This window comes from Heteronotia binoei, chromosome 18, assembly GCF_032191835.1.
Source record: "Heteronotia binoei isolate CCM8104 ecotype False Entrance Well chromosome 18, APGP_CSIRO_Hbin_v1, whole genome shotgun sequence".
NCBI lineage: Eukaryota > Metazoa > Chordata > Lepidosauria > Squamata > Gekkonidae > Heteronotia > Heteronotia binoei.
Genome location: NC_083240.1, coordinates 18,151,615 through 18,171,820, shown reverse-complemented (window position 1 = coordinate 18,171,820; position 20,206 = coordinate 18,151,615). Strand labels below are relative to the sequence as shown.

Genomic DNA, 20,206 nt, shown 5'->3' with positions numbered 1-20,206 from the left:
CTCTGAAAAGCTATACTCATGCCCTTTAAACGAGGTTGAATTTGTAGAACAGATGTTTTTCAGTTACCCATATTATAAGGAGGCTCGTTTTAGAATTATTACTCCATTAATCGATAGGACACCTGGTTATATTAATACAAACAAAGCAAGACTTCATTGGCTTTTATCAAATAAGAATTCAGAGATTACACATTTAGTTGTTGAGTTTTGTGCACTGATTCTTAGACTGCGGGATCTGCATTTTAAAAGTTCTTAAATTTAGATCGCTAATTCTGTATACTATGTTTGCTTTTACTTTTCCAAATTATGTTTACAATGTATTCTGGTCTTGAGACTGTAATAAACTAAACTAAACACCTGCTACTTAACTCTTTTTACTTGGTCCTTTTTACTGGAGATATCAGGGACTGAACCTTGGACCTTCTGAATGCAAAGCAGATGTTCTACCACTGAATAATGGCACCAGATGTTCTACACTGAATAATGGTACCATAGCTATACAGTGACCTTACTAATATGTCTGTTACCTTTTCCTGAGGAGCGCTTTCTACTATAAGCTCAAAGGCTGTTCCATTGGAGCCAAACCGCAAAACATCTCCAGGGTTAACTTTCACTGCTGCATTCTGGATGTGGCAATCGTTGACAAATGTTCCATGAGTGGAGTTAAAATCTCGAAGGATGAAGATGTTTTCTGACTCTGTGAACTCGATAGCCGCATGACGATCATCAACATTTGGAGACTGCAAGTTCAAACATTAGAATTGAAAGCATTAAAAAAAAATCACACACACACCCCCCAGAGATCCAGAATGTAAAAGACATTTTTGTCAGATATTTGTCATTTGCTATTTTACCACTTCTGGCTAGTGCCACACTCTTTGCTAGGGAAAGCACAGCAAGATTTTCCCTCTAGTATTGCACGTGAGTTCATCTTTTTAACCCTTCCCATGCTTCTGGCAAATCATGCTTCTGGTGGTTATCATTAAAAATGGATATTGCTAAATAATTAACACTGTTAATTTAACTGTCAACAAAGCGGCCATTCCTCTTTGCAAGGAGGAGAGTTTCAGCAGCTAACCAGTACTGCAACATCATTTCCTGCTGTGATTTTTAGCTTTTCAAAATTATTTCCAAAGAAACCCTTTCTGCACTTGCCAAGAAATCCCTGTGCATTGTAGCAGGTTCCAGGACATGTTGTATAGCGACTCAGTCACTTCACACGAAACAGGAACCTATTCCAACTTTGGTGGCCCCTCTTTCATGAAGTGTGCTGCCCCCTCATGTGCACATGCACGAACATGCACACACACACACCCCTGTGCACACACACTTCCTGGAAGTGAGAGCACAGCTGGACTTTTTTTTAATTTTCTGGAAGTATTGTCAATGCTGATTGGAGCTCAAAGGAACAGAAGAGTTGAAGTCTCCTCCTTCCTATGGGTGGCCAGTCTGTGCAACAAATGAAAGACTGACAAGCTACAGGACCTATGGGGCAATTTCCCATTCCTGGAGGGAGCAGCGAAGCTAAGTATCTCTGACGGATCATGGCCTCAACAAATGCCAGGCAATGCAGAGCTTTAATGCTGGCCCTACTGGGCTTGATACTTGCCCTGCAAAATCCAACAATGCCCCTAAACAGACTGCGTTTTCACTAGGATCTCAAAGCAGGGTGGGTCACTCCAGGGGCACACCAACCATTTTGTCTGTTTAAGAATCAGCACGGCAGCTCACGAGCTGCTTCATGGTGTCCCTTCTTGCTCTGGAGTGGGGACTACTACAAACTGGCTTTTTTCAGTTGCAGCCCCTGCTTTACGGGCATGAGAATGTTAGAAAGGTAGGGCTGCCAATCCCCAGTTGGGGGCAGGGGATCCCCCGGTCTGGAGGCCCTCCCCCTGCTTCAGGGTTATCAGAAAGGGAAATGTCTGCCAGGCACTCCATTACACCCTATGGAGACTGATTCTCATAGGGTATAATGGAGAATTGATCTGTAGGTATCTGGGGCTCGGGGGGGAGGCTGTTTTTTGAGGTAGAGACACCAAATTTTCAGCACACCATCTGATGACTCTCCTCAAAACACTCCCCAAGTTTTAAAAAGATTAGACCAGGAGGTGCAATTTTATAAGCCCCCAAAGAAGGTGCCCCTATCCTTCATTATTTCCAAATGGAGCGAAGGCATTTAAAAGATGTGCAGTCCCTTTAAATTTGATGGCCAGAACTCTCTTCAGAGTTCAATTGTGCTTGTTACACCCTTGCTCCTGGCACCACCCCCAGAGTCTCCTGGCTCCATCTCCAAAGTCCCCAGATATTTCTTGAGTCAGACCTAACAACCCTACAGAAAGGCTTCTTTGCACATTCTTAGAAACTCATCCATACCTACAAACTACAATGAAATGTTTCTGGCAATTCAGATTGATAGAATCTGCAGAACCCTAGAGGAGTCTCATACTCTCTAGCCTAGATGGCACTCTTTAAGGCACACACTGTAGAATTAAATACTTTGCCACATAGGCAACTTCTGAAAAAGTTTCTGAAAAAAGAAAATGACTGCTGCTCAAAGGAACAGCTTCAGATTGATAAAAAGCCTGGCTCAGTTTCCTCTGGCAAACTTCAGCCATGGATACATTGGCTATTGATGCCCTTCTAAGCAGAGTTACACCCTTCTAAGTCTGCGGAAGTCAACAGGCTAAGAAATGTGTGGCTCTACTTAAGATGGCACTTATGAAAACTTATTTGCACAGCCAGAAAAGACATGTACCAAAGACCCTGGGAAATGGCTGGTAATTGGGGAAGACCAGGCCTGCACTGCTTCTGACTTTTAGAGACAAAACAGATAATGGCAAGAGATTCATCAGTTGGTAAATGGCAAATCAGGCATGCAAACAGCTGCAGTTTGGATGGCAGCAGCATAGGAAGAGAAGAGTAATGTAACCCTGAAGCCTTGGCCTGGTTTTGTTAATGGAAGCTGGATTTTCTGTGTTGTTATTAAAATTTTAAAGGAAGAAAAATACACACATGCTTTAAAGGGACATGTGTTTTTTCCATTAAAACAGCTAAAAGCAGTGCAGAGAACCCAGTGCAATCAAGCAGAAGTTGAAGGGTTAAACCATCTTCCTTTCCTGCATGGCCCCCTTGATGCATATCAGGCACATAATTTACGAAGAAAAAGAAGCAGCAGCAGAAGAGCAGATTTATACCCCGCCCTTCTCTCTGAATCAGAGAGGCTTACAAACTCCTATATCTCCTTCCCCCACAACAGACACCCTGTAAGGTGGGTGGTGCTGAGAGGGCTCTCACAGCAGCTGCCCTTTCAAGGACAACCTCTGCCAGAGCTAGCAGGTGCAAGTGGAGGAGTGGGGAATCAAACCCGGTTCTCCCAGATAAAAGTCTGCATACTTAACCACTACGCCAAATGCAGAAAATGCACTTATACCTGATCTGATTTGGCTTTCACAAAGCAGCTGCAGCCTGCAATGTGCTTAATGTACTCCGCCCGCTCTTTCTGCAAAAAGGGGAAGCTACTGAGCTCCTAGCAGGAACCACATAGATTTGATAGGCCACCAGTCTGAGGCTAGCATCAGTGGGCTGGATAGGTAATGAGCCAGAAGTCAATGTAGTAGTGGTTGGATATAGCCAAACCCTGGATCAAACTCCCCTTGGCCACGAAGCCTGTTGGAGGACTCTGCCAGCCAGTCATGATCTACCTCACTAGGTTGTTGCGAGAATAAGGCATAAGAGAGGAGAACCATGTGTGCTGTCCTAAACTCTTTGGAAGAAAGGCAGGATTAAAAAAAATAAGATTGCATAAAGCTGGCATACTTTTCAACCATTATAAGAGAAGGCACAACAGTGCCATGTGAACAGTTGCAAAGAGGTGGTTTCAGGATGACAGCCATATTAGTCTGCAGTAAAAGGGTAAGATTTGAGCCCAGTAACCTTAAAAGACCAACAAGATTCCTGGAGTATCAGCTTTTGGGACTGAAAGCCCTCTTTATGAGATGAAAGAAGCATTGATGCTTGAAAGCTTATATCTTGGAAATCTTACTGATCTTCCAGGTGCTACTGGCCTCACATCGCTTCCCCTCCCAAAATCCTGGAGCATATCCCACTTGCAGACAGGGGATGAAACTAAACAGCATCACTTTAACAAAGGAAAGATCATTCCAGAAGAAGAAAAAGTCTATAAAAACTGCATGAGCCTCTGTGACCAGGAGCAATAGGCAGAATCTGTAATCCTGATATAATCACCTTAAGGATAATGTCTGAATCTTCATGCCTTCCTAAAGTAGTTATCTTTGGCCTCAGAACAAAAATACCATCTGAATTCTTTAGAAAAGCTTTCATAGTTATCACCTGTAAAACAAAAACAAGCAGCATTGTCTGTTACATGTAATAAAAACATCTTCCAACAGCGCCTAGGCTCAAATAGTTACTCTACACAAGCTTAGACAAAAGGAGGACTGATGTTTCTGATTTTCCTTAATAAATATCCCACCTGTACTGAGGTGAGGGGGAACTGGAAGGAGAATCTACAGGGGAGGAAAACAATTATCTTTGCACATGGGTATCTCAGGGGTGGTCAAATTTGCTTAATGTAAGAGCCACACAGAATACATGTTAGATGTTTGAGAGCCACAAGACAGGAAGGAGGAAGGGAGGAAAATAGACAGGGGAAGGGAGGAGAGGTGGAAAGAAAGCAACTTTAAATGCATTCTCCAAGCCACCAGTGATTTAAAAATGCCTTATTCAAGCCAGTTGACGGGATAGTGGGGGCCTTGAGAACTACATAATATGCGTGAAAGAAGCCACATGTGGCTCCTGAGCCACAGTTTGGCCATCCTTGATCTATCTCTTTTGTACTTAAAAGTCTAAGAGATGTGGAATTTCTATAACTGCACTTACAGGATTTTTTTTGGGGGGGGGGGCTAAAATAGAGTAACTGAGAACCATGAGTGTTGCTCTAAGCTCTCTATGAAAAGGGCAGAATGTATTTTTATTAAGAAAAGAAAAATAGCATAAGACTGTTGGTGATACATTTTTAAAATGACAAAAACTACACAATGTCTCCCACCACCACCCCATGCCTCGGCCACAAACGAATTACGAAAATAATGCATATTCTGCCCATCCTCAGGAAGTAGTTTCCTGTCTTCTTAGGTCCGAAAGTCCTGGCGGGGAAAACCTGAAACCCCTAAAACTTACTACATTCAAATCTCAGAATTTGCATTCAAGATTCTGCACATGCATCTTCGGGAAGGAAGAAGCAGGGGAGGGGGGGGGGTGGTCTATCTTGCTTTTTTATGACTGGCATTGGAAATACAAGCCGGAGCTAATTAAAAAGGAAGCCCTGAAGTCACCCACCAGCCCAGACAGTCTCATGGGAGGCGGAGAATGAATGCCATGGAGGAAGCGAAGGCAAACCCCTGGATTCCTTGGCATTCACGGAGGAGGGGGCTGATGTTGCAAAATGGAGGCAGCCTTGGCGCTGCACCACCCTAGCCTACAGAGAAAAGCCCGGGGATTCCCTGCCGTTTGAGCCGCTCACCACCTGCAAATCGCGTCGGGCACAGCCTTCCCCTTCAGCCGCCGCCGCCGCCGCCTCAGAAAGGCTCCGCGTGTGTCTCCTCCGGGCTGGTAGCCATAGCAACCGAGCAGGCCCGGCTAGGCCGCAGCCTCCACCTGGAGCAAGCAGAACAAACCGCCCCTTCTTCTCATCACCTCTGGGATTCCTACCCCGCTATGACCCCCTCATACTTCGTTGTTCATATCAGTTTTTTTCGGCAATAAAAAGAACGGGTTTTTTTTTTTTTGTTTGCTTTACTCAATAATAGATGAAATATATATGTAAAAGAATTACAATCACCATCTTTAAAAACTGCAATCAGACCAGCAGGTGGTTTAGTCACCAGCAAGGGTAATAATATACAACTGTTCTGTAGGGAGGCCATCTATAGATGATCAAAAAAAAGAACGGACAAATGTGGGTGGGTGCAGAAAGATATGCACAACATTTACATATGCTAATTTATATTACTAGATGTGAAAGGGGAGACCTGAAGTCACTTACATGTTTTCTCCAGTTTGTTCTCACAACCCTGCAAGGTAGGTTAGGCTTGAGAGAGCAACTCCCCCAAAGTCACACAGCTTCCATTGCAGGGTGAGGATTCAGTGGCAGCTTCCATGGCAGAGATGGCATTCCTACCTAGGTGAGAGTCCGTTTGGTATAGTGGTTGGAGCATTGGACTAGGATTGCAGAAAACTCGGGTTCGAATTCCCATTCAGGCATGGTACTCACTGGCTGACTTTGGGTCAAGCACTGTTACTCTCCCTGTTATTGTGAGGATTAATGGAGGTGGGAAACTGAAGATTAATTTAATGCTGTTCTAACCTCCATGGAAGGTCAAGATAAACATATAATAGACACTTGGCACACATACACACAAAAATCTTGTACCTTGAAAAGTTTATTCAGCATGTTTTTTGTGGGTAGAACCCAATTTACTGAAGCTCCCTCCCCCAGCTGATAGCAAATTCCTTACACACACACACACCCCGCCCTAGGACAAAACTGACATTACAGTTGCTATTGCTTTCTGAATCAGTGGTAGGCTTGGTGTCCAGCAATTTTTCATTTGGAAGGCGCCTTGAGAAAATTAAGATGTAGACAAGTGACTGATATCAATCTTGACTTAAGTGCATTGCTGGCAGGGAAGAAGAAAGACAGGTTGCTTACCTGTAACTGTAGATCTTCGAGTGGTCATCTGTGCATTCACACTCATGGGATAGTGCGCCTGCGCCGATCCCCGAATCGGTATATGCAAAAGCCCGGGATTTTTTCGCGCCAGGCGCCAGCAGGCATGCGCAAGCGACCCACTGCGCATGCCCACCGGCGCCCGCGCGGCAATCCCGCCAGTTCCTCCCTGACCGCTGAAAGCCCCCTTCTGGAGAGAGAGAGACCGTCAGCAGTGGGGAAGGAGGGCGGGTAGTGTGAATGCACAGATGACCACTCGAAGATCTACAGTTACAGGTAAGCAACCTGTCTATCTTCTTCGTGGTCTCTGTGCTTCACACTCATGGGAGATTAGCAAGCAAAGCATACCTGGAGGCGGGAAGACGGTCAGCCTGAAGACACAGCCTGTAGCACCGCAGCTCCCAACCGAGTCCTCTGCTGAGCATGCACGTCCAGCGCGTAATGCTTCATGAAGGCATGCGGAGAAGACCAGGTAGCCGCCTTGCAGACATCGGAGAGGGACACGCCTTTCAGGAATGCCACCGACGTAGCCATCGCCCTAGTGGAGTGTCCACGCACAGGTCCAGGTAAAGGCTTTTTAGCCAACAGATAACAAAGTTTGATCGTCTCAGTAAGCCACTTGGAAAGTCTCTGAGACGAAATCTTGGACCCTAACTTAGGGGCAGAGTAGGAGACAAAAAGCTGGTTATCTTTACGAAAACCCCTTGAACGGTTTAAATAAAACAGGAGGGCACGCTTAACGTCCAGTGCATGTAGCCTCCGTTCCTCGTCCGAGGAAGGGCTAGGGTAAAACGTGGGTAACCAAACCTCTAAGTTAAGGTGAAACTGGGAAACCACTTTCGGGAGAAAGGTAATGTCCGGGGCCAAAGAAACTCCGGCCTCCCTAAAGGCAAGGTATGGGTAGTCACACCGCATCGCTGTGAGCTCCCCCGCACGGCGTGCTGAAGTGACGGCCACTAAAAACGCAGTCTTCCATGACAAAAGCTGCAGGGAGCATGTAGCCATGGGTTCAAAGGGACGGCGAGTTAGCTTGTCCAAAACTAAAGTCAGGTCCCACAACTGTGGAGGGGATCTCGAGGGGGGATGAAGCCGGAAGAGCCCCTTTAAAAACCTCTTGGAATGTGGGTGCGCAAAAACAGAGTGACCCTCAACCGAGACATGGAAGGCAGAAATAGCTGCCAAATAAACCTTGACGGAGGAGAAAACTAACCCCTCATCGATCAAGGACAAAAGAAACTCAAAAATTTTTGGGAGCCCAACCGAGTTGGTTGGCACAGGAGAGCCAGCCACGAAGTCACTGAACTTCTTCCACTTCCTCTCGTAAGAGGCACGGGTGGAAGGTTTCCTGCTACTCTGGAGCACATGTTGAACTCTGGTGGAAAAGTCTAGTGATCGATGAACCACGCTGTCAGCTTCAGGTGTGGCACGTTGTGATGGAGTACGTGTCCGCCCTGGGCCGACAACAGGTCCGGTTCCGCCGGAAACTGGTAAAAGACCCCCTCCGACTGCTGGAGCAGAATCGGGAACCAGCTCTGACGGGGCCACCACGGGGTCACCAGAATGCATCGTGGCCTCTCCTGCACTAACTTGTGGACCACTCTCGTCAACAGGGGTAAGGGTGGGAACATGTACAGGAACCAGCCCTCCCACCGGAAAAGGAGTCCGTCCCCCAGGGAAGCTGGGTCCGCACCCCCTCTGGCACAAAACAATGGGCACTTCTTGTTCCGCGCTGTGGCGAAGACGTCTAACTGCGGGTAGCCCCAAAGTTGGAACACCGGTTCCAGGAACTTCCACTGCAGTTCCCATTCGTGTGGGGACGCTGCGCCCCTGCTGAGCGAGTCTGCCCGTACATTGAGGACCCCAGGCAGATGCGTAGCCTTCACAAAAATGCCCCACTGGAGGCACTCCCTCCAGAGATCTAATGCCAGTGAGCACAGCCTGTGAGACACTGTCCCTCCCTGCCTGTTTATATAACACATGGCAGTGGTGTTGTCCGTCAGTAATGCCACTATCTTCCCCGCTAACAAAGGGCGGAAGGAACGAAGAGCAAAGTGGACCGCCAGCAGTTCCAGGTAGTTTATGTGGTACCGGTTGAGTTTCAGTGGCCACTTGCCCCCCACACATAAGTTCTCCAGATGAGCTCCCCACCCCCACATGGAAGCATCGGTGGCGATAGTCACGGAAGGGGTTGGCAGATGAAAGGGAGCCCCTTGGCAGATGTTGCCCTCCGACCCCCACCATTGCAGGGATTGAAGAGCCTCGGATGGGATGGTAAACCTCTTCCGAGGTGAGTCTCTGAGAGGGCGAAAATGGCGCAAGAACCATAGTTGTAAGCCCCTCATGTGCAGTCTTGCAAAACGCAGCACGCTCGTCGTCGCAGCCATCAGTCCCAGCATCCGCTGGATCTGCTGTGCTGTGCCCCACTGTCGTCTTTGGAGAAGCTGTACTAGGGTCATGATGTCCTTTGCTCTCTGAGCGGGAAGAAAAGCTCTGTGCTGATCTGTGTCCAACAGAGCCCCTATGAATTGAACTGTCTTTGACGGGGTGAGATGAGACTTCTCCACGTTGACCTGCAACCCCAGGGTGCCGAGAAGGCGCAGAGTGATGGCGATATGAGATGTTAGACTCTCCCTCGACCTTGCCACGAGAAGCCAGTCGTCGATGTACGGAAAAACAACGACTCCCTGAAGACGAAGGTGAGCAGCCACCACACTCATCAGCTTCGTGAACACCCGAGGAGCAGTAGACAGTCCAAACGGCAGGGCCCTGAATTGGAAGTGACGAGCACCCACTGCAAACCGCAGGAAACGCCTGAACGCAGGATGGATGCTGACATGAAAGTAAGCATCCCTGAGGTCCAGGGTCGCCATCCAATCCCCTTGGTTGATGAGGGGCAGGATTGTTTGCAGTGTAGCCATTCTGAATTTCTGATATAGAATGAATTTGTTCAGACCCCGCAAGTCCATGATAGGCCGTAGGCCCCCGTCCCTCTTGGGGACCAGAAAGTAGCGGGAGTAGAAGCCTCCCAACCTGGCCTCCGGTGGAACAACTTCTATGGCTTGTTTCTGTAGGAGGTTGCTCACCTCCGCCAGCAGAGGTGGGGAAGGGGGAGTGGTAACTACCACGGACTGGTTTGGGGTCTGGATAAACTCTATCTTGTAGCCCTCTCGTATAATGGACAGAGCCCACCTGTCTGTGGAGATTAACTCCCAGGCAGGCAGGAAAGGGCGTAGGCGAATGGAATGGTCGACAGTGGGGGCGATGACGCGTGCTTGCGGGAAGTCAAACCCCCTGCTTCTGTGGCCGAGCCCCCTTAGATTTATTAGAAGGCTGGCCCCCATAACGGTTTCTACCGTTGCCGGAGTAGGGCGGTCGTTCAGGTTGCTGCGAGCGAGGACGCCACTGCTCAGGGGAGAACTTCTGATAGGGCTTCTTGGTCCAGGGTTTGGACCATTGTTTCGACTTCGGAGACTTAGAGGAAGGCTGGACCCCCAAGTTCCTGGATGTCTTGACGCTCTTATCAAACTCTTGCAGCGCCGCGTCGGTCGTAGTGCTGAAGAGCCCCTCACCCTCGAAGGGTAAGTCCTCGATAAAGGTCTTGGTGTCTTGGTGCAGTGCCGTTGACCTGAGCCAGGAGTGTCGCCTGATGCAAACTGCCGATGTGATGGCTTTGGCTGAAGCTTCCACCATATGTTTCGCTGCAGCCAGCTGCTGTCTGGCTACAGCGAGACCTTCCCTTTGTAATTTCATTGCCGCCGTCTTCTTGTCCTCACTTAGTGAAGAGAGGAAGGGGGAAAGCTGTTCCCACACAGCATACTGGTACCTGGCCATGCAGGCTGCATAGTTGGATACCTTGATGCCAAGTGCCCCCGCTGAATAGACCTTGCGGCCCATCCCATCGATCTTCCTGCCCTCCTTGTCCGGTGGGGAGGAGTGCACCTTCCTTGCCTTCGAGGAGGAGGAGACGACCACGGAATTCGGACGTGGGTGGGTGAATAGAAACTCAGCACCTGCTTCCTGAACCCTGTACATGTGGTCCAGGCGTTTAGAGGAGACAGGTGTGGAGGAAGGCTTGTTCCACGATTCTTTGATGGCCTGCAGAATCACCTTGGTGACCGGAAGGGCCACCGCAGTGGACGTGTTCCTCTGCATTATGTCGAACACGTTGTCGTCCACTACGGGTTCCGGTTGGATCACAGGCAGTTTAAGGGTGGAAGCGATGCGCCTCACAAGGTCGCCATAGGATTTCAGGTCTTCCGACGGCGAGATCGGGAGATCCTCCGCCGTGTTGGAACCAGGCGAAGGCTCCAGATCAGGGATCTCACTGTCCGACTCCGATGACGAGGAGTCACGCTGGGCGGAATGCTCGGAGAGCCTCGGTGTCGACTCTCGCGGTTGGAGTTGCACCGACGAAAGTCTCGGGGGAGCTTCGACCGGGACTAGCTGTCGATCCGGGGGGACCGACACCGACGCCTTCCGGGAGTGATGCGAGACCCTCGACGTCGCAGAAAACACCGAAGCTTGTTCCCAGTCTTGGTAGTCCTCCGGGTACCACCGACAGGATTCGTATCGGGAGTAGGGAGGTTGCCACCGCCGTTGCTCCCATGGTGGTATCGGGAAGCGTTGCGGGGTGTAGGCTAGGTCCCGCCGGGGTCGGGGCTTGAAGGGCGGGTCTATGACCGGTGCCGAAGCGTCCACCCCCGACGTCGATCCGCTGCTCGACCGACGCCGCGAGCCTGAGGATGAAGACCGTTGGGTAAGGTCAATTTCCGGTTCCTGCTCCGACGCCGACAGGCGTTGTTGGGCTGCTGGGCTCCTGCGCGGGGAAACCCGAATCGATTTCGGCGGTTTTGCCGATGCCGATGCGCCCTCCGACGGAGAAGGAGTGCGGGGTCGCTTGTGCTTCTTCTTCGATTTCGCCTTTTTCGGATCTCGGGTCCCCGAGTCCTCTCGGCGTTTTTTTAGCGGGCGTATCCACCGAACCCTCGTGGGGACGCTTCGTGGAGCCACGCTCTTCCGGCGATTCCAAGGTCAGAATCGGAGCAGCATCGGCCGATGCAAGCTCCTGTGCCGGGTTGTCGGTCGACTTCGGTGCCGAACCCTCCATCGGTCGATGGGGTCGAAGCGCCGATTCGGTAAGCGCTGCCGATAGCCGAGCCGCTCGGTTCTTCCTGGTCTGTTTCGAGAACCGAAGGCAATGCGGGCACGACTCGACTCTGTGCGCCTCCCCCAAACACAGTAGGCACAAGGAATGTCCGTCGGGGGGGGCAATCTTCCTCCCACAAGCCTGGCAGCGCTTAAAAAACCCCCAGCGACTTTCCATAAGCGGTCGCGCGGGAAAAGCTTTTTCCTTTTACTCAGAAACGTCTGAGAGAAAGGGAGGTCAAAAACGGAAGCGGACCACCCCAAAGGGCGATCCGCCGGACTAAAAGCAAAAACGCTTCTTCTTTTTTTTTTTTTTTTTTTCTAACACTAACTAACACTAATAACTGGCTAACTAACTATATACAAATCCAAAACGGGCTGAAAGAGAGAAAAAGATCGCTCTCACCGACCGGAGAATCAGAAAGGGAACCTCTCTAGCGCAGCGGTCAGAAAGGAACTGGCGGGATTGCCGCGCGGGCGCCGGTGGGCATGCGCAGTGGGTCGCTTGCGCATGCCTGCTGGCGCCTGGCGCGAAAAAATCCCGGGCTTTTGCATATACCGATTCGGGGATCGGCGCAGGCGCACTATCCCATGAGTGTGAAGCACAGAGACCACGAAGAAGATCTTACTCAATCAGACTTCGCATGTTCCGAGCATCTTGTTTCCCCATAAGCCTGCGGCCGCTGTGCATACAACTATAGCTAGGGCAAGCATTGCAATACCATAGCCTCAATAAGCAAGCAAAGAGTCTGGGTGTCTGGCACAGAACACAATGCTGCTAGGATTTCAGCTCGCTTCCACCCCAAAGATCTTGTCTAATGAAATCTCAACAGCAGCTAGATGTGCGGAAAGAGCAAATGGAATTGTAAGGTGTCAAGTGTCTGCCAGTACTCTCTGCAGAAAATGCTATTGGACCTGAGCTGTAACCTCTGTGGTATCTTTCCTTGAGCTGGGGCTAGAAAACACAAGTTGCAGGTGGGTTGATAGCAGTGCAAGAGGCCGTTTCCTTTTCTCTTGGGGCAGGTAGGTGACCGTTATATCATGCTAAGCACCAGTCGAGATTCTATTTCTTTTCATGTGTGTAAACCAGAGGTTCCTGATGTGATGCCATGGTACCAACACTTTTCCTGGCACTTGCCAAGTGTTTTGAGAAAGTGGGCATTGTCAGGTGAGACTTTTGCCTAGCAGGGCTTCTGATTGGTCACAGGAGATTTGATAGGCTGTGCAGATTTTCTGAAAACATTGATTCAGCAGCAGCTGCCACCACAGCACAAGGATCTTCAATACATTACTGAAGGTAAGCTTCAGCAGCCATTTTGTGGCAGGCTCCGCCTCCTGCAGCAGCCATTTTTGGCTGCGCCCATGTTGTGTCGGAATTCCAAAGGTGCCCACAGGCTCAAAACGTCTGAGGGCCTCTGGTGTCGATATCCATTTCAGAAAGCCGTCAACATGAATAAAATTCAAATCAGAGGAACAAACAAAACACAACAAAGGTGAACTGTGAGACCCCTCAAAAACCAAGATTCCTGTAATGATATTGGTAGCCTGCCAAACAAGGTTCTGCCTATGTTGAGTTTTGACAGTTAAGAAGCAACCATTACCACTCCAGTCTCCTCATCTGATGCACTGAACACACATCCATGCATTTCTTTGCACAACATACTTCTTTGCATAGCTTCAAGCCCCGGCATCCCCAGTTAATGACTCTCAAATAGCAGGTGTCAGGGAAGTCCTGTTTCTATGCGAGTTGCTACCACTCAAAGGAGGCAAGTCTGAGTTAGGTGGATGCAGTGGGACATGACTCTGGGAAAGACAGCAGGTATATTGGGGCGAGTTATCCCTCAGTAGCCGAGTCCTTGATTCAAGTTCCATTTAAAAGATCACAGGTGTTAGGAAAGCCCCTGTGCCGCCTGGAACCAGAGAGCTACAGTCAGTCAGAAGTGATACTGCGTGAAATGGACCAATGGTTTTACAAAATATAAAGCAGCTTCATGTGTTCATTTATTAAGGATTTCCAAGTGTCAATGTACTTTGCCCTGGACACCATAATCATTACAACTGTGTGTAGAAGGCAGGATTTTGCCAGTATCGCTGCACAAGGGGATTGTTTGGGATATGCATATTGCAATGTGGTAGGTATGGCAGCCTCCCGGTGGGACCAGGGGATCCCTGGAATTAGAAGAATTGCAGATTTATATCCCGCCCTCCTCTCTGAATCAGAGACTCAGAGCCGCTTACAATCTCTATCTTCTCCCCCCACAACAGACACCCTGTGAGGTGGGTGGGGCTGAGAGGGCTCTCATAGCAGCTGCCCTTTCAAGGACCACATCTGCCAGAACTATAATGGCTGACCCAAGGCCATTCCAGCAGATACTAGTGGAGGAGTGGGGAATCAAACCAGGTTCTCCCAGATTAGAGTCCCGGGCACTTAACCACTACACCAAATTGGCTCTCTATAACCCCAGACTACAAAGATTAGTTTTCCTGGAGAAAGTGGATGCTTTGGAGGGTGGTGTCTGCGGCATTGTACCCCAACGTCCCTATCATCACCAAATCTCCAGGAGTTTCCCAACCAGGATCTGGCCGTGGCAACCATACCCACCCCACATTCCCTGCTGGTGACCTGACAACCTTATGTAATAAGGGATTAAGGATGTCATTGCAAACACAATTACTAGACCAGGGGTGGCCAAACTGTGGCTTGGGAGCCATGTGTGGCTCTCTAAGGGTCCACTGCCCCATCAGCCGACTTGGAGAAGGCGTTTCTTTTTAAATCACTTATCCAAGCCAGTTAGCAGCTTGGAGAATGCATTTAAGGTCACTTTCTTTCCACCTCTCTCTCTCCCTTCTCTGATCTATTTGCCAGCCTTCCTTCCTGTCTTGCGGCTCTCAAACATCTGACATTCATGTCTTGTGGCTCTCAAGCATCTGATGTTTATTCTATGTGGCTTTTATGTTAAGCAAGTTTGGCCACCCTGTCCTAGACATTGAGTCCAATTGACCACTATGGGATTGACTTCCAATTATATATGTTTAGGATGACACTGCAAAAGATGATAAAGTTGCTGGTACTGATAGGCTGATTGGCCATGATACCAAAGCACCTGAGTAGGCATAAAGGTTTTGAGCTGCTCTTGATGGAGTTTCTCAGGCCGTAATGGAAAGCGATGTTGGCAGAAAGGCAACAGGGAAAGAAGAGAACAGCAAAAGAGGCCTGAGGCATGACAAGGAAGCACCCAGAAGAATATCCAGAGGAAGTGAGTGTGTTTGGAGGAAAGGGCAGCAGAGAGCTATCCAAGGTCAGGAGCTGTGAAGTTGATTCTCAAATAGCTATTTGATCTCAAACAGCCTCTGGCTACAGACTTCTAATAATGTGGTGAACTTTTACATTTAATTTTTTTTAAAAAAGATTCTTTGCAGGCTATATTCTTCTCTGCTACCCTAACTCCGGTGAAGGGAAACCTATTTCTAGCCAGACTGCCAAAAGACAAGAGGGAAGGAATAGCACAGGTCTGCTCTCCAACAAACATTCTGACACAATGGAAAACCGGGGAAGAGGTTGTTTCTTAGGCTTGCTGGGGCTGGGCATCCTTGGAACAGCAAGTCAAGATTTAGACCTTTTTAAAATAAACGGCCTCTTAGGAAGCTCTTGAACCAATGAATCTACTTTTTTTTTTTTGGCAGTAGAAGCCTGGCAAGATTGGCCAGTGAAATCCCCAGAGGAGGATGAAGGAGCTTATGAGTTCTCTTAAGAGGTTTTCCCGTCAGAGACAAAGAAGCTCAACTTTTCTTGCTTGGTTTGACAGCCAAGGCAAATCATTTGACAGACAAGGCCATGAGGGAATTCAAGTGTCAAGTGGTCCAAATCCCAATTCCGTCTGAGGCTCACTGGCTGATCTTAAGTCAGTCACTTTCTCTGAATTCGCTCTACATCACAGGGCTGTGGTGAGGGTAAAAACAGAAAAGGAGGAGAACCATGGATACTGTTAAACCGCTTAGAGTAGGGACCCCAAAATAGTGCCCACCAACATTTTTCTTAGAGCCCTCCAAGTGTTTTTAGAAAGTGGGCAGGGCCAGGTGGGGCTTGTGCCCAGCAAGGCTTTTGATTGGCCACTGGAGATTTGGTTGGCTTTTAAAAACATGTTGTTTTGACAGCAGCTGCCGCCACAACACAACACTCTTATTGTGTAATACAAAGGTGGCCCAATGGTAGCTCTCCAGATGTTTTTTGCCTACAACTCCCATCAGCCCCAGCCATTGGCCATGCTGGCTGGGGCTGATGGGAGTTGGAGGCAAAAAAAATCTGGAGAGCTACCGTTGGCCACCCCTGGTGTAAGGGAAAGCAAGCTGTGGCTGCCATTTTATGGCTGGCTCCACCACCTCCTGTGGTGGCTGTTTTATGACCATTCACACACTGCCATGTCAGAATTGCCCACAAGCTCAAAAACTATGTGGGGGGGGGGTCCCTAGGCTTAAAGGAAAGATGGGATAGAAGATCCTACCTTCATTCTCCTACCCCCTTCCCCAAGGGAATATGTCTGGCCCAAGGGCATCAAAACAATTTCATGGGCAAGTGGGAATCTGTATATGGGCTTTCCTGGACTTAAGTCTAACTGACCATTACACAACATTGGATTGATGTTATTTTTCCTCCTATCATGTGCTAGAACTGGGACCAGGCCATCCCAAGCTGTTTAAATCCAACCCACCAGTGACTACGATTTCTTTATCTTGCCATACCTTAAAAGAATATTTACTACCTGGGAAAACTTTCAAGCTCTTGGTTACTCCAGTTATAGGACAAACTTCCTATACCAGGGGTGGTCAACGGTAGCTCTCCAGATGTTTTTTGCCTAAAATTCCCATCAGCCCCAGCCATTGGCCGTGCTGGCTGGGGCTGATGGGAGTTGTAGGCAAAAAACATCTGGAGAGCTACCGTTTGTCACCCCTGTCCTATACATTTTTGGGGGGGAAAGTGTCTCTTTCTGCACAGAATCCCAGCTCTAACCTAAATGTTTAGCTCTTGAAATGTTTCTTTTCCCCATGATCTTACAGGGCAGCAGCTACAGAAGTCATAGAATCACAGAGTTGGAATGATCCTCTAGGGTCAGCTAGTCCAACCCCCTGCACAATGCAAGAAATTCACAAATACCTCCCCCACCCACACCCCCAGTTACCACTGCTCAATGCCCAGAAGATGGCAAAAACCCTCCAGGATCCCTGGCCAAACTGGCCTGGAGAAAACTGCTTCTTGACCCCAAAGGAGTGATCAGCATTTCCCTGGGCACGTAAGAAAGGGCCACGAGAACTCATGAGATTGCACATCAGAAAACAAGTGGTATCCTTAATATGACCCCCTCCCATTGTTGTCTGTGTCTCTCTGAGCAAGGCATGATCCTATTTACTTGGAAGTCAGTTCTGCTGAGTTCAATGAGTTTTTCTCTCCAGTAAGTGCACAGGATTTCAGCCTAAGGGTTAATGAAGTCAGTATTTTATGGACTTAAGAGTTTCTTTTTTTCCTTTTTGACTCTGTAATACTGTGCTTCGAGGTGATGTAAGTAAAGGGTTTTTTTTTTATACATTTCTTCTCAAAGCCACTTCAAACTACAGTGAAGCACCGTGGGTAACCCTATCCCAGTGAAGGGGGGGGGGACCAAAAGCAAAGAGGTTATTTTGACAACTATGACAAATCTGGACTGCTAGTTCTTTTTTTTTAAAAAAAGATTTTTACCCAAGAGGCATACAAAAATGTGTCATATCTGAGAAATATATATAGACAGAAAAAGATTCTTGTAGCTAAGATTCTGTTCGACACACACACAAAGTGCCTTCCTAAATTTAATTACACAAAACATGGCATGATTCATTCAGGGCTCTAGTTCTCATTAAGGAAGGAAACGTGAGTTTGGGTTGTACCATTTCAGGCGAAGACCTCTATAACGAAATACACCTGCCCATACAAAGAGAGGTCTCAACTGCGCAGCGGCATTGGGATACTGCTTCCCGCATTCAAAGCATTTCACATAAATTATCAGTTATCCTTACAACAACCCTGTAAGGTAGGCTGGTGCCATTATCCTCATAATGCAAAGAGGCTGGAAGGGTGAGCACTTCGTTAGTGAGTTTGAGATTTGAAACCCACCAGATGACAGCTCTCAGCCACAATGTACAACTCCCATAAGCTGTTTGAGATAGAAATGGGGCAGAGAAGGCAGGAGTTTCTCAGGACATGCCCCAAAATTTGGATTTTGGTGCGGCTAAGGAAGTAAACATGAGTTTGGGTTGTACCAAAATCAGGAATTCAGCTACAGGAAACTTCACCCTAATGTTTCCTTTGTACATGCACAGAACAGTTTTATACAGAAGAAAATTCAATCATTCTAAGTGCTCTGAAGTGACACGGGCCCTACAGTCTGACCACCTCCACAGGAAATAGGACTTGTTCTCCTCAGGGAACAAGGTCAAGGTCCATGACATCTCCTCTGAGAAGCCTTGACAGTCATGAAACCACCCTCCGCAACCAAGTACACAATAGTGTTTTAGACATATTTAAAAACCAGTCTGCTGGGCTGACTTATGTCTCTTCCCTGGTCTCTGGAAGTTTCTGAGAAATCTCTTCATACTGCGGTGGTGGAGTCAGAGGCTCTATCGTTACACGGCTCGAACTGTTTCCGTCAGGCACGTTTATACGGATGTCTTTGAGGTGCAGCTTCTCAGACTTGATTCTCCGGACTCTCAAGGGCCGGAGTTTTTTGCTCAGGCGGGAACTCCGTCTGCTCGGCTGGTGTTCCGTGTTGGGACCTGCTTCGGCTGAAGCGGCGGGTCGGGTTGGTGTGTTTTCGTCTATCCCAGTTAAAGACTCATAAGAGGGAAGGGAGACACTGATTCGCGTGCTCCGGTCCACTTCTCTCAAGTCTGGATAGTCTGTGTTCATGACCTCTTCGTAGCTGGGCACGTAATAGCGGGAAGGTGTTTCCTCATCCTCGTCTTGACTGTAAGAGGGGAAGTTTGTTAGGTTGCTTCACCTGCACATCATTCAGTTTTCTACTCCCACCCCCAGCGAGTGATTTTTGCGCAAACTAAACCACAATTAAGGGCCTCAGGTTAAAAGCGACCACTAAGTACACCTCCCCAATGACTAAATTTACCATTTTTGGGTTATTTATTTAATTTATACTCCGCCTTTCTCCCCATTGGGGTCCCAAAGTGGCTCACACAGGGCTTTTTCTGTAGCAGGAACTTCTTTGCATATTAGGCCACACACCCCTGATGTAGCCAATCCTCTGAGAGCTTACAGGGCTCTTAGTACAGGGCCTACTGGAAGCTCCAGGAGCATTGGCTACATCACGGGTGTGTGGCCTAATATACAAAGGAGTTCCTGCTACAAAAAAAAAGCCCTCGTCTCACATAATTCTCCTTTCTTCCATTTTATCATCACAACAACCCTGTGAGGTAGGTGAGGCTGAGAGCATATGACGGGCCCAAGGTCGCTCATTTTGCTTACAAACCAACAGTTTATTTCTTTTTACAAGCTAGAATTAAAGCACTGGCTTTGCAAATCACAGCAAATGATGGCTTATTGAAACCTCCTGGTTTGCAATTTAGGTGCTAAGTTCAAGGAGTCCACAAGCCAAATTACCTGGACAAAGTGAGGCTTCTTGGTCCTCTGAGTTCACTGAGAAAGAAATTAAGAGATTAGGTTTCCTTGTGGTGGCTTCATGGAAACTCACAATGTGCCTGACTACTGCTTAAAATTATAGCTGTTGCCTCAAGGGAGCACAATGCAAAAAGAGTTTAAAAGATAAAATTAGTCCCCTGTGCAAGCACCAGTCATTTCCGACTCTGGGTGACGTCACATCACAATATTTTCATGGCAGACTTTTTACAGGGTGGTTTGCCATTGCCTTCCCCAGTCATCTACACTTTTCCCCCAGCAAGCTGGTACTCATTTTACCGACCTCAGGAGGATGCAAGGCTGAGTCAACCTTGAGCCGTCTACCTGAACTCAGCTTCCGCCGGGATTGAACTCAAGTTGTGAGCAGACTGCAGCACTGCAGCTTTACCACTTTGCACCACGGGGCTTCTTGCAGAAAGAGTTAGGCATACTTTAATTCAAAAAGATCTAACTTCCACTGGATTGAACTCAATGAATTTTTCCAACAGGAAGCAATTCAGCAGCCGATGTAAGAACTCAACAGATCACATAACCATGAATGCAACCAACCGAACGGCTAGTTGCCTTCGAGAGTACAATGGTGTTCCTGGGGAGTAGGCAGTGATTCAGTGCCTTTAAACACCCAGCTCTCTTCTGGC

The 20,206-nt window shown here is 48.2% G+C and overlaps 2 protein-coding genes across 3 annotated transcripts in view; both read right to left on the bottom strand.

Moving 5' to 3' along the window:
- Nucleotides 1-4,346, bottom strand: part of FHAD1 (forkhead associated phosphopeptide binding domain 1) — a 55,447-nt gene extending 51,101 nt beyond the window's left edge. Inside the window, exons 1-2 of the mRNA XM_060259618.1 lie at nt 4,246-4,346; nt 528-740 (exon numbers count right to left, since the gene is read on the bottom strand). Of these exons, the coding sequence (XP_060115601.1) occupies nt 528-740; nt 4,246-4,341 (309 nt within the window). The 5' untranslated portion in view covers nt 4,342-4,346. The remainder of the gene's footprint in view (nt 1-527; nt 741-4,245) is intronic.
- Nucleotides 4,347-17,718: 13,372 nt separating this feature from the next.
- TMEM51 (transmembrane protein 51) overlaps nt 17,719-20,206 on the bottom strand; it is a 42,844-nt gene continuing 40,356 nt past the window's right edge. For both annotated transcript variants that reach the window (XM_060259072.1, XM_060259073.1), the window contains one exon: nt 17,719-18,885. In XM_060259072.1, the coding sequence (XP_060115055.1) occupies nt 18,468-18,885 (418 nt within the window). In that variant the 3' untranslated portion in view covers nt 17,719-18,467. The remainder of the gene's footprint in view (nt 18,886-20,206) is intronic.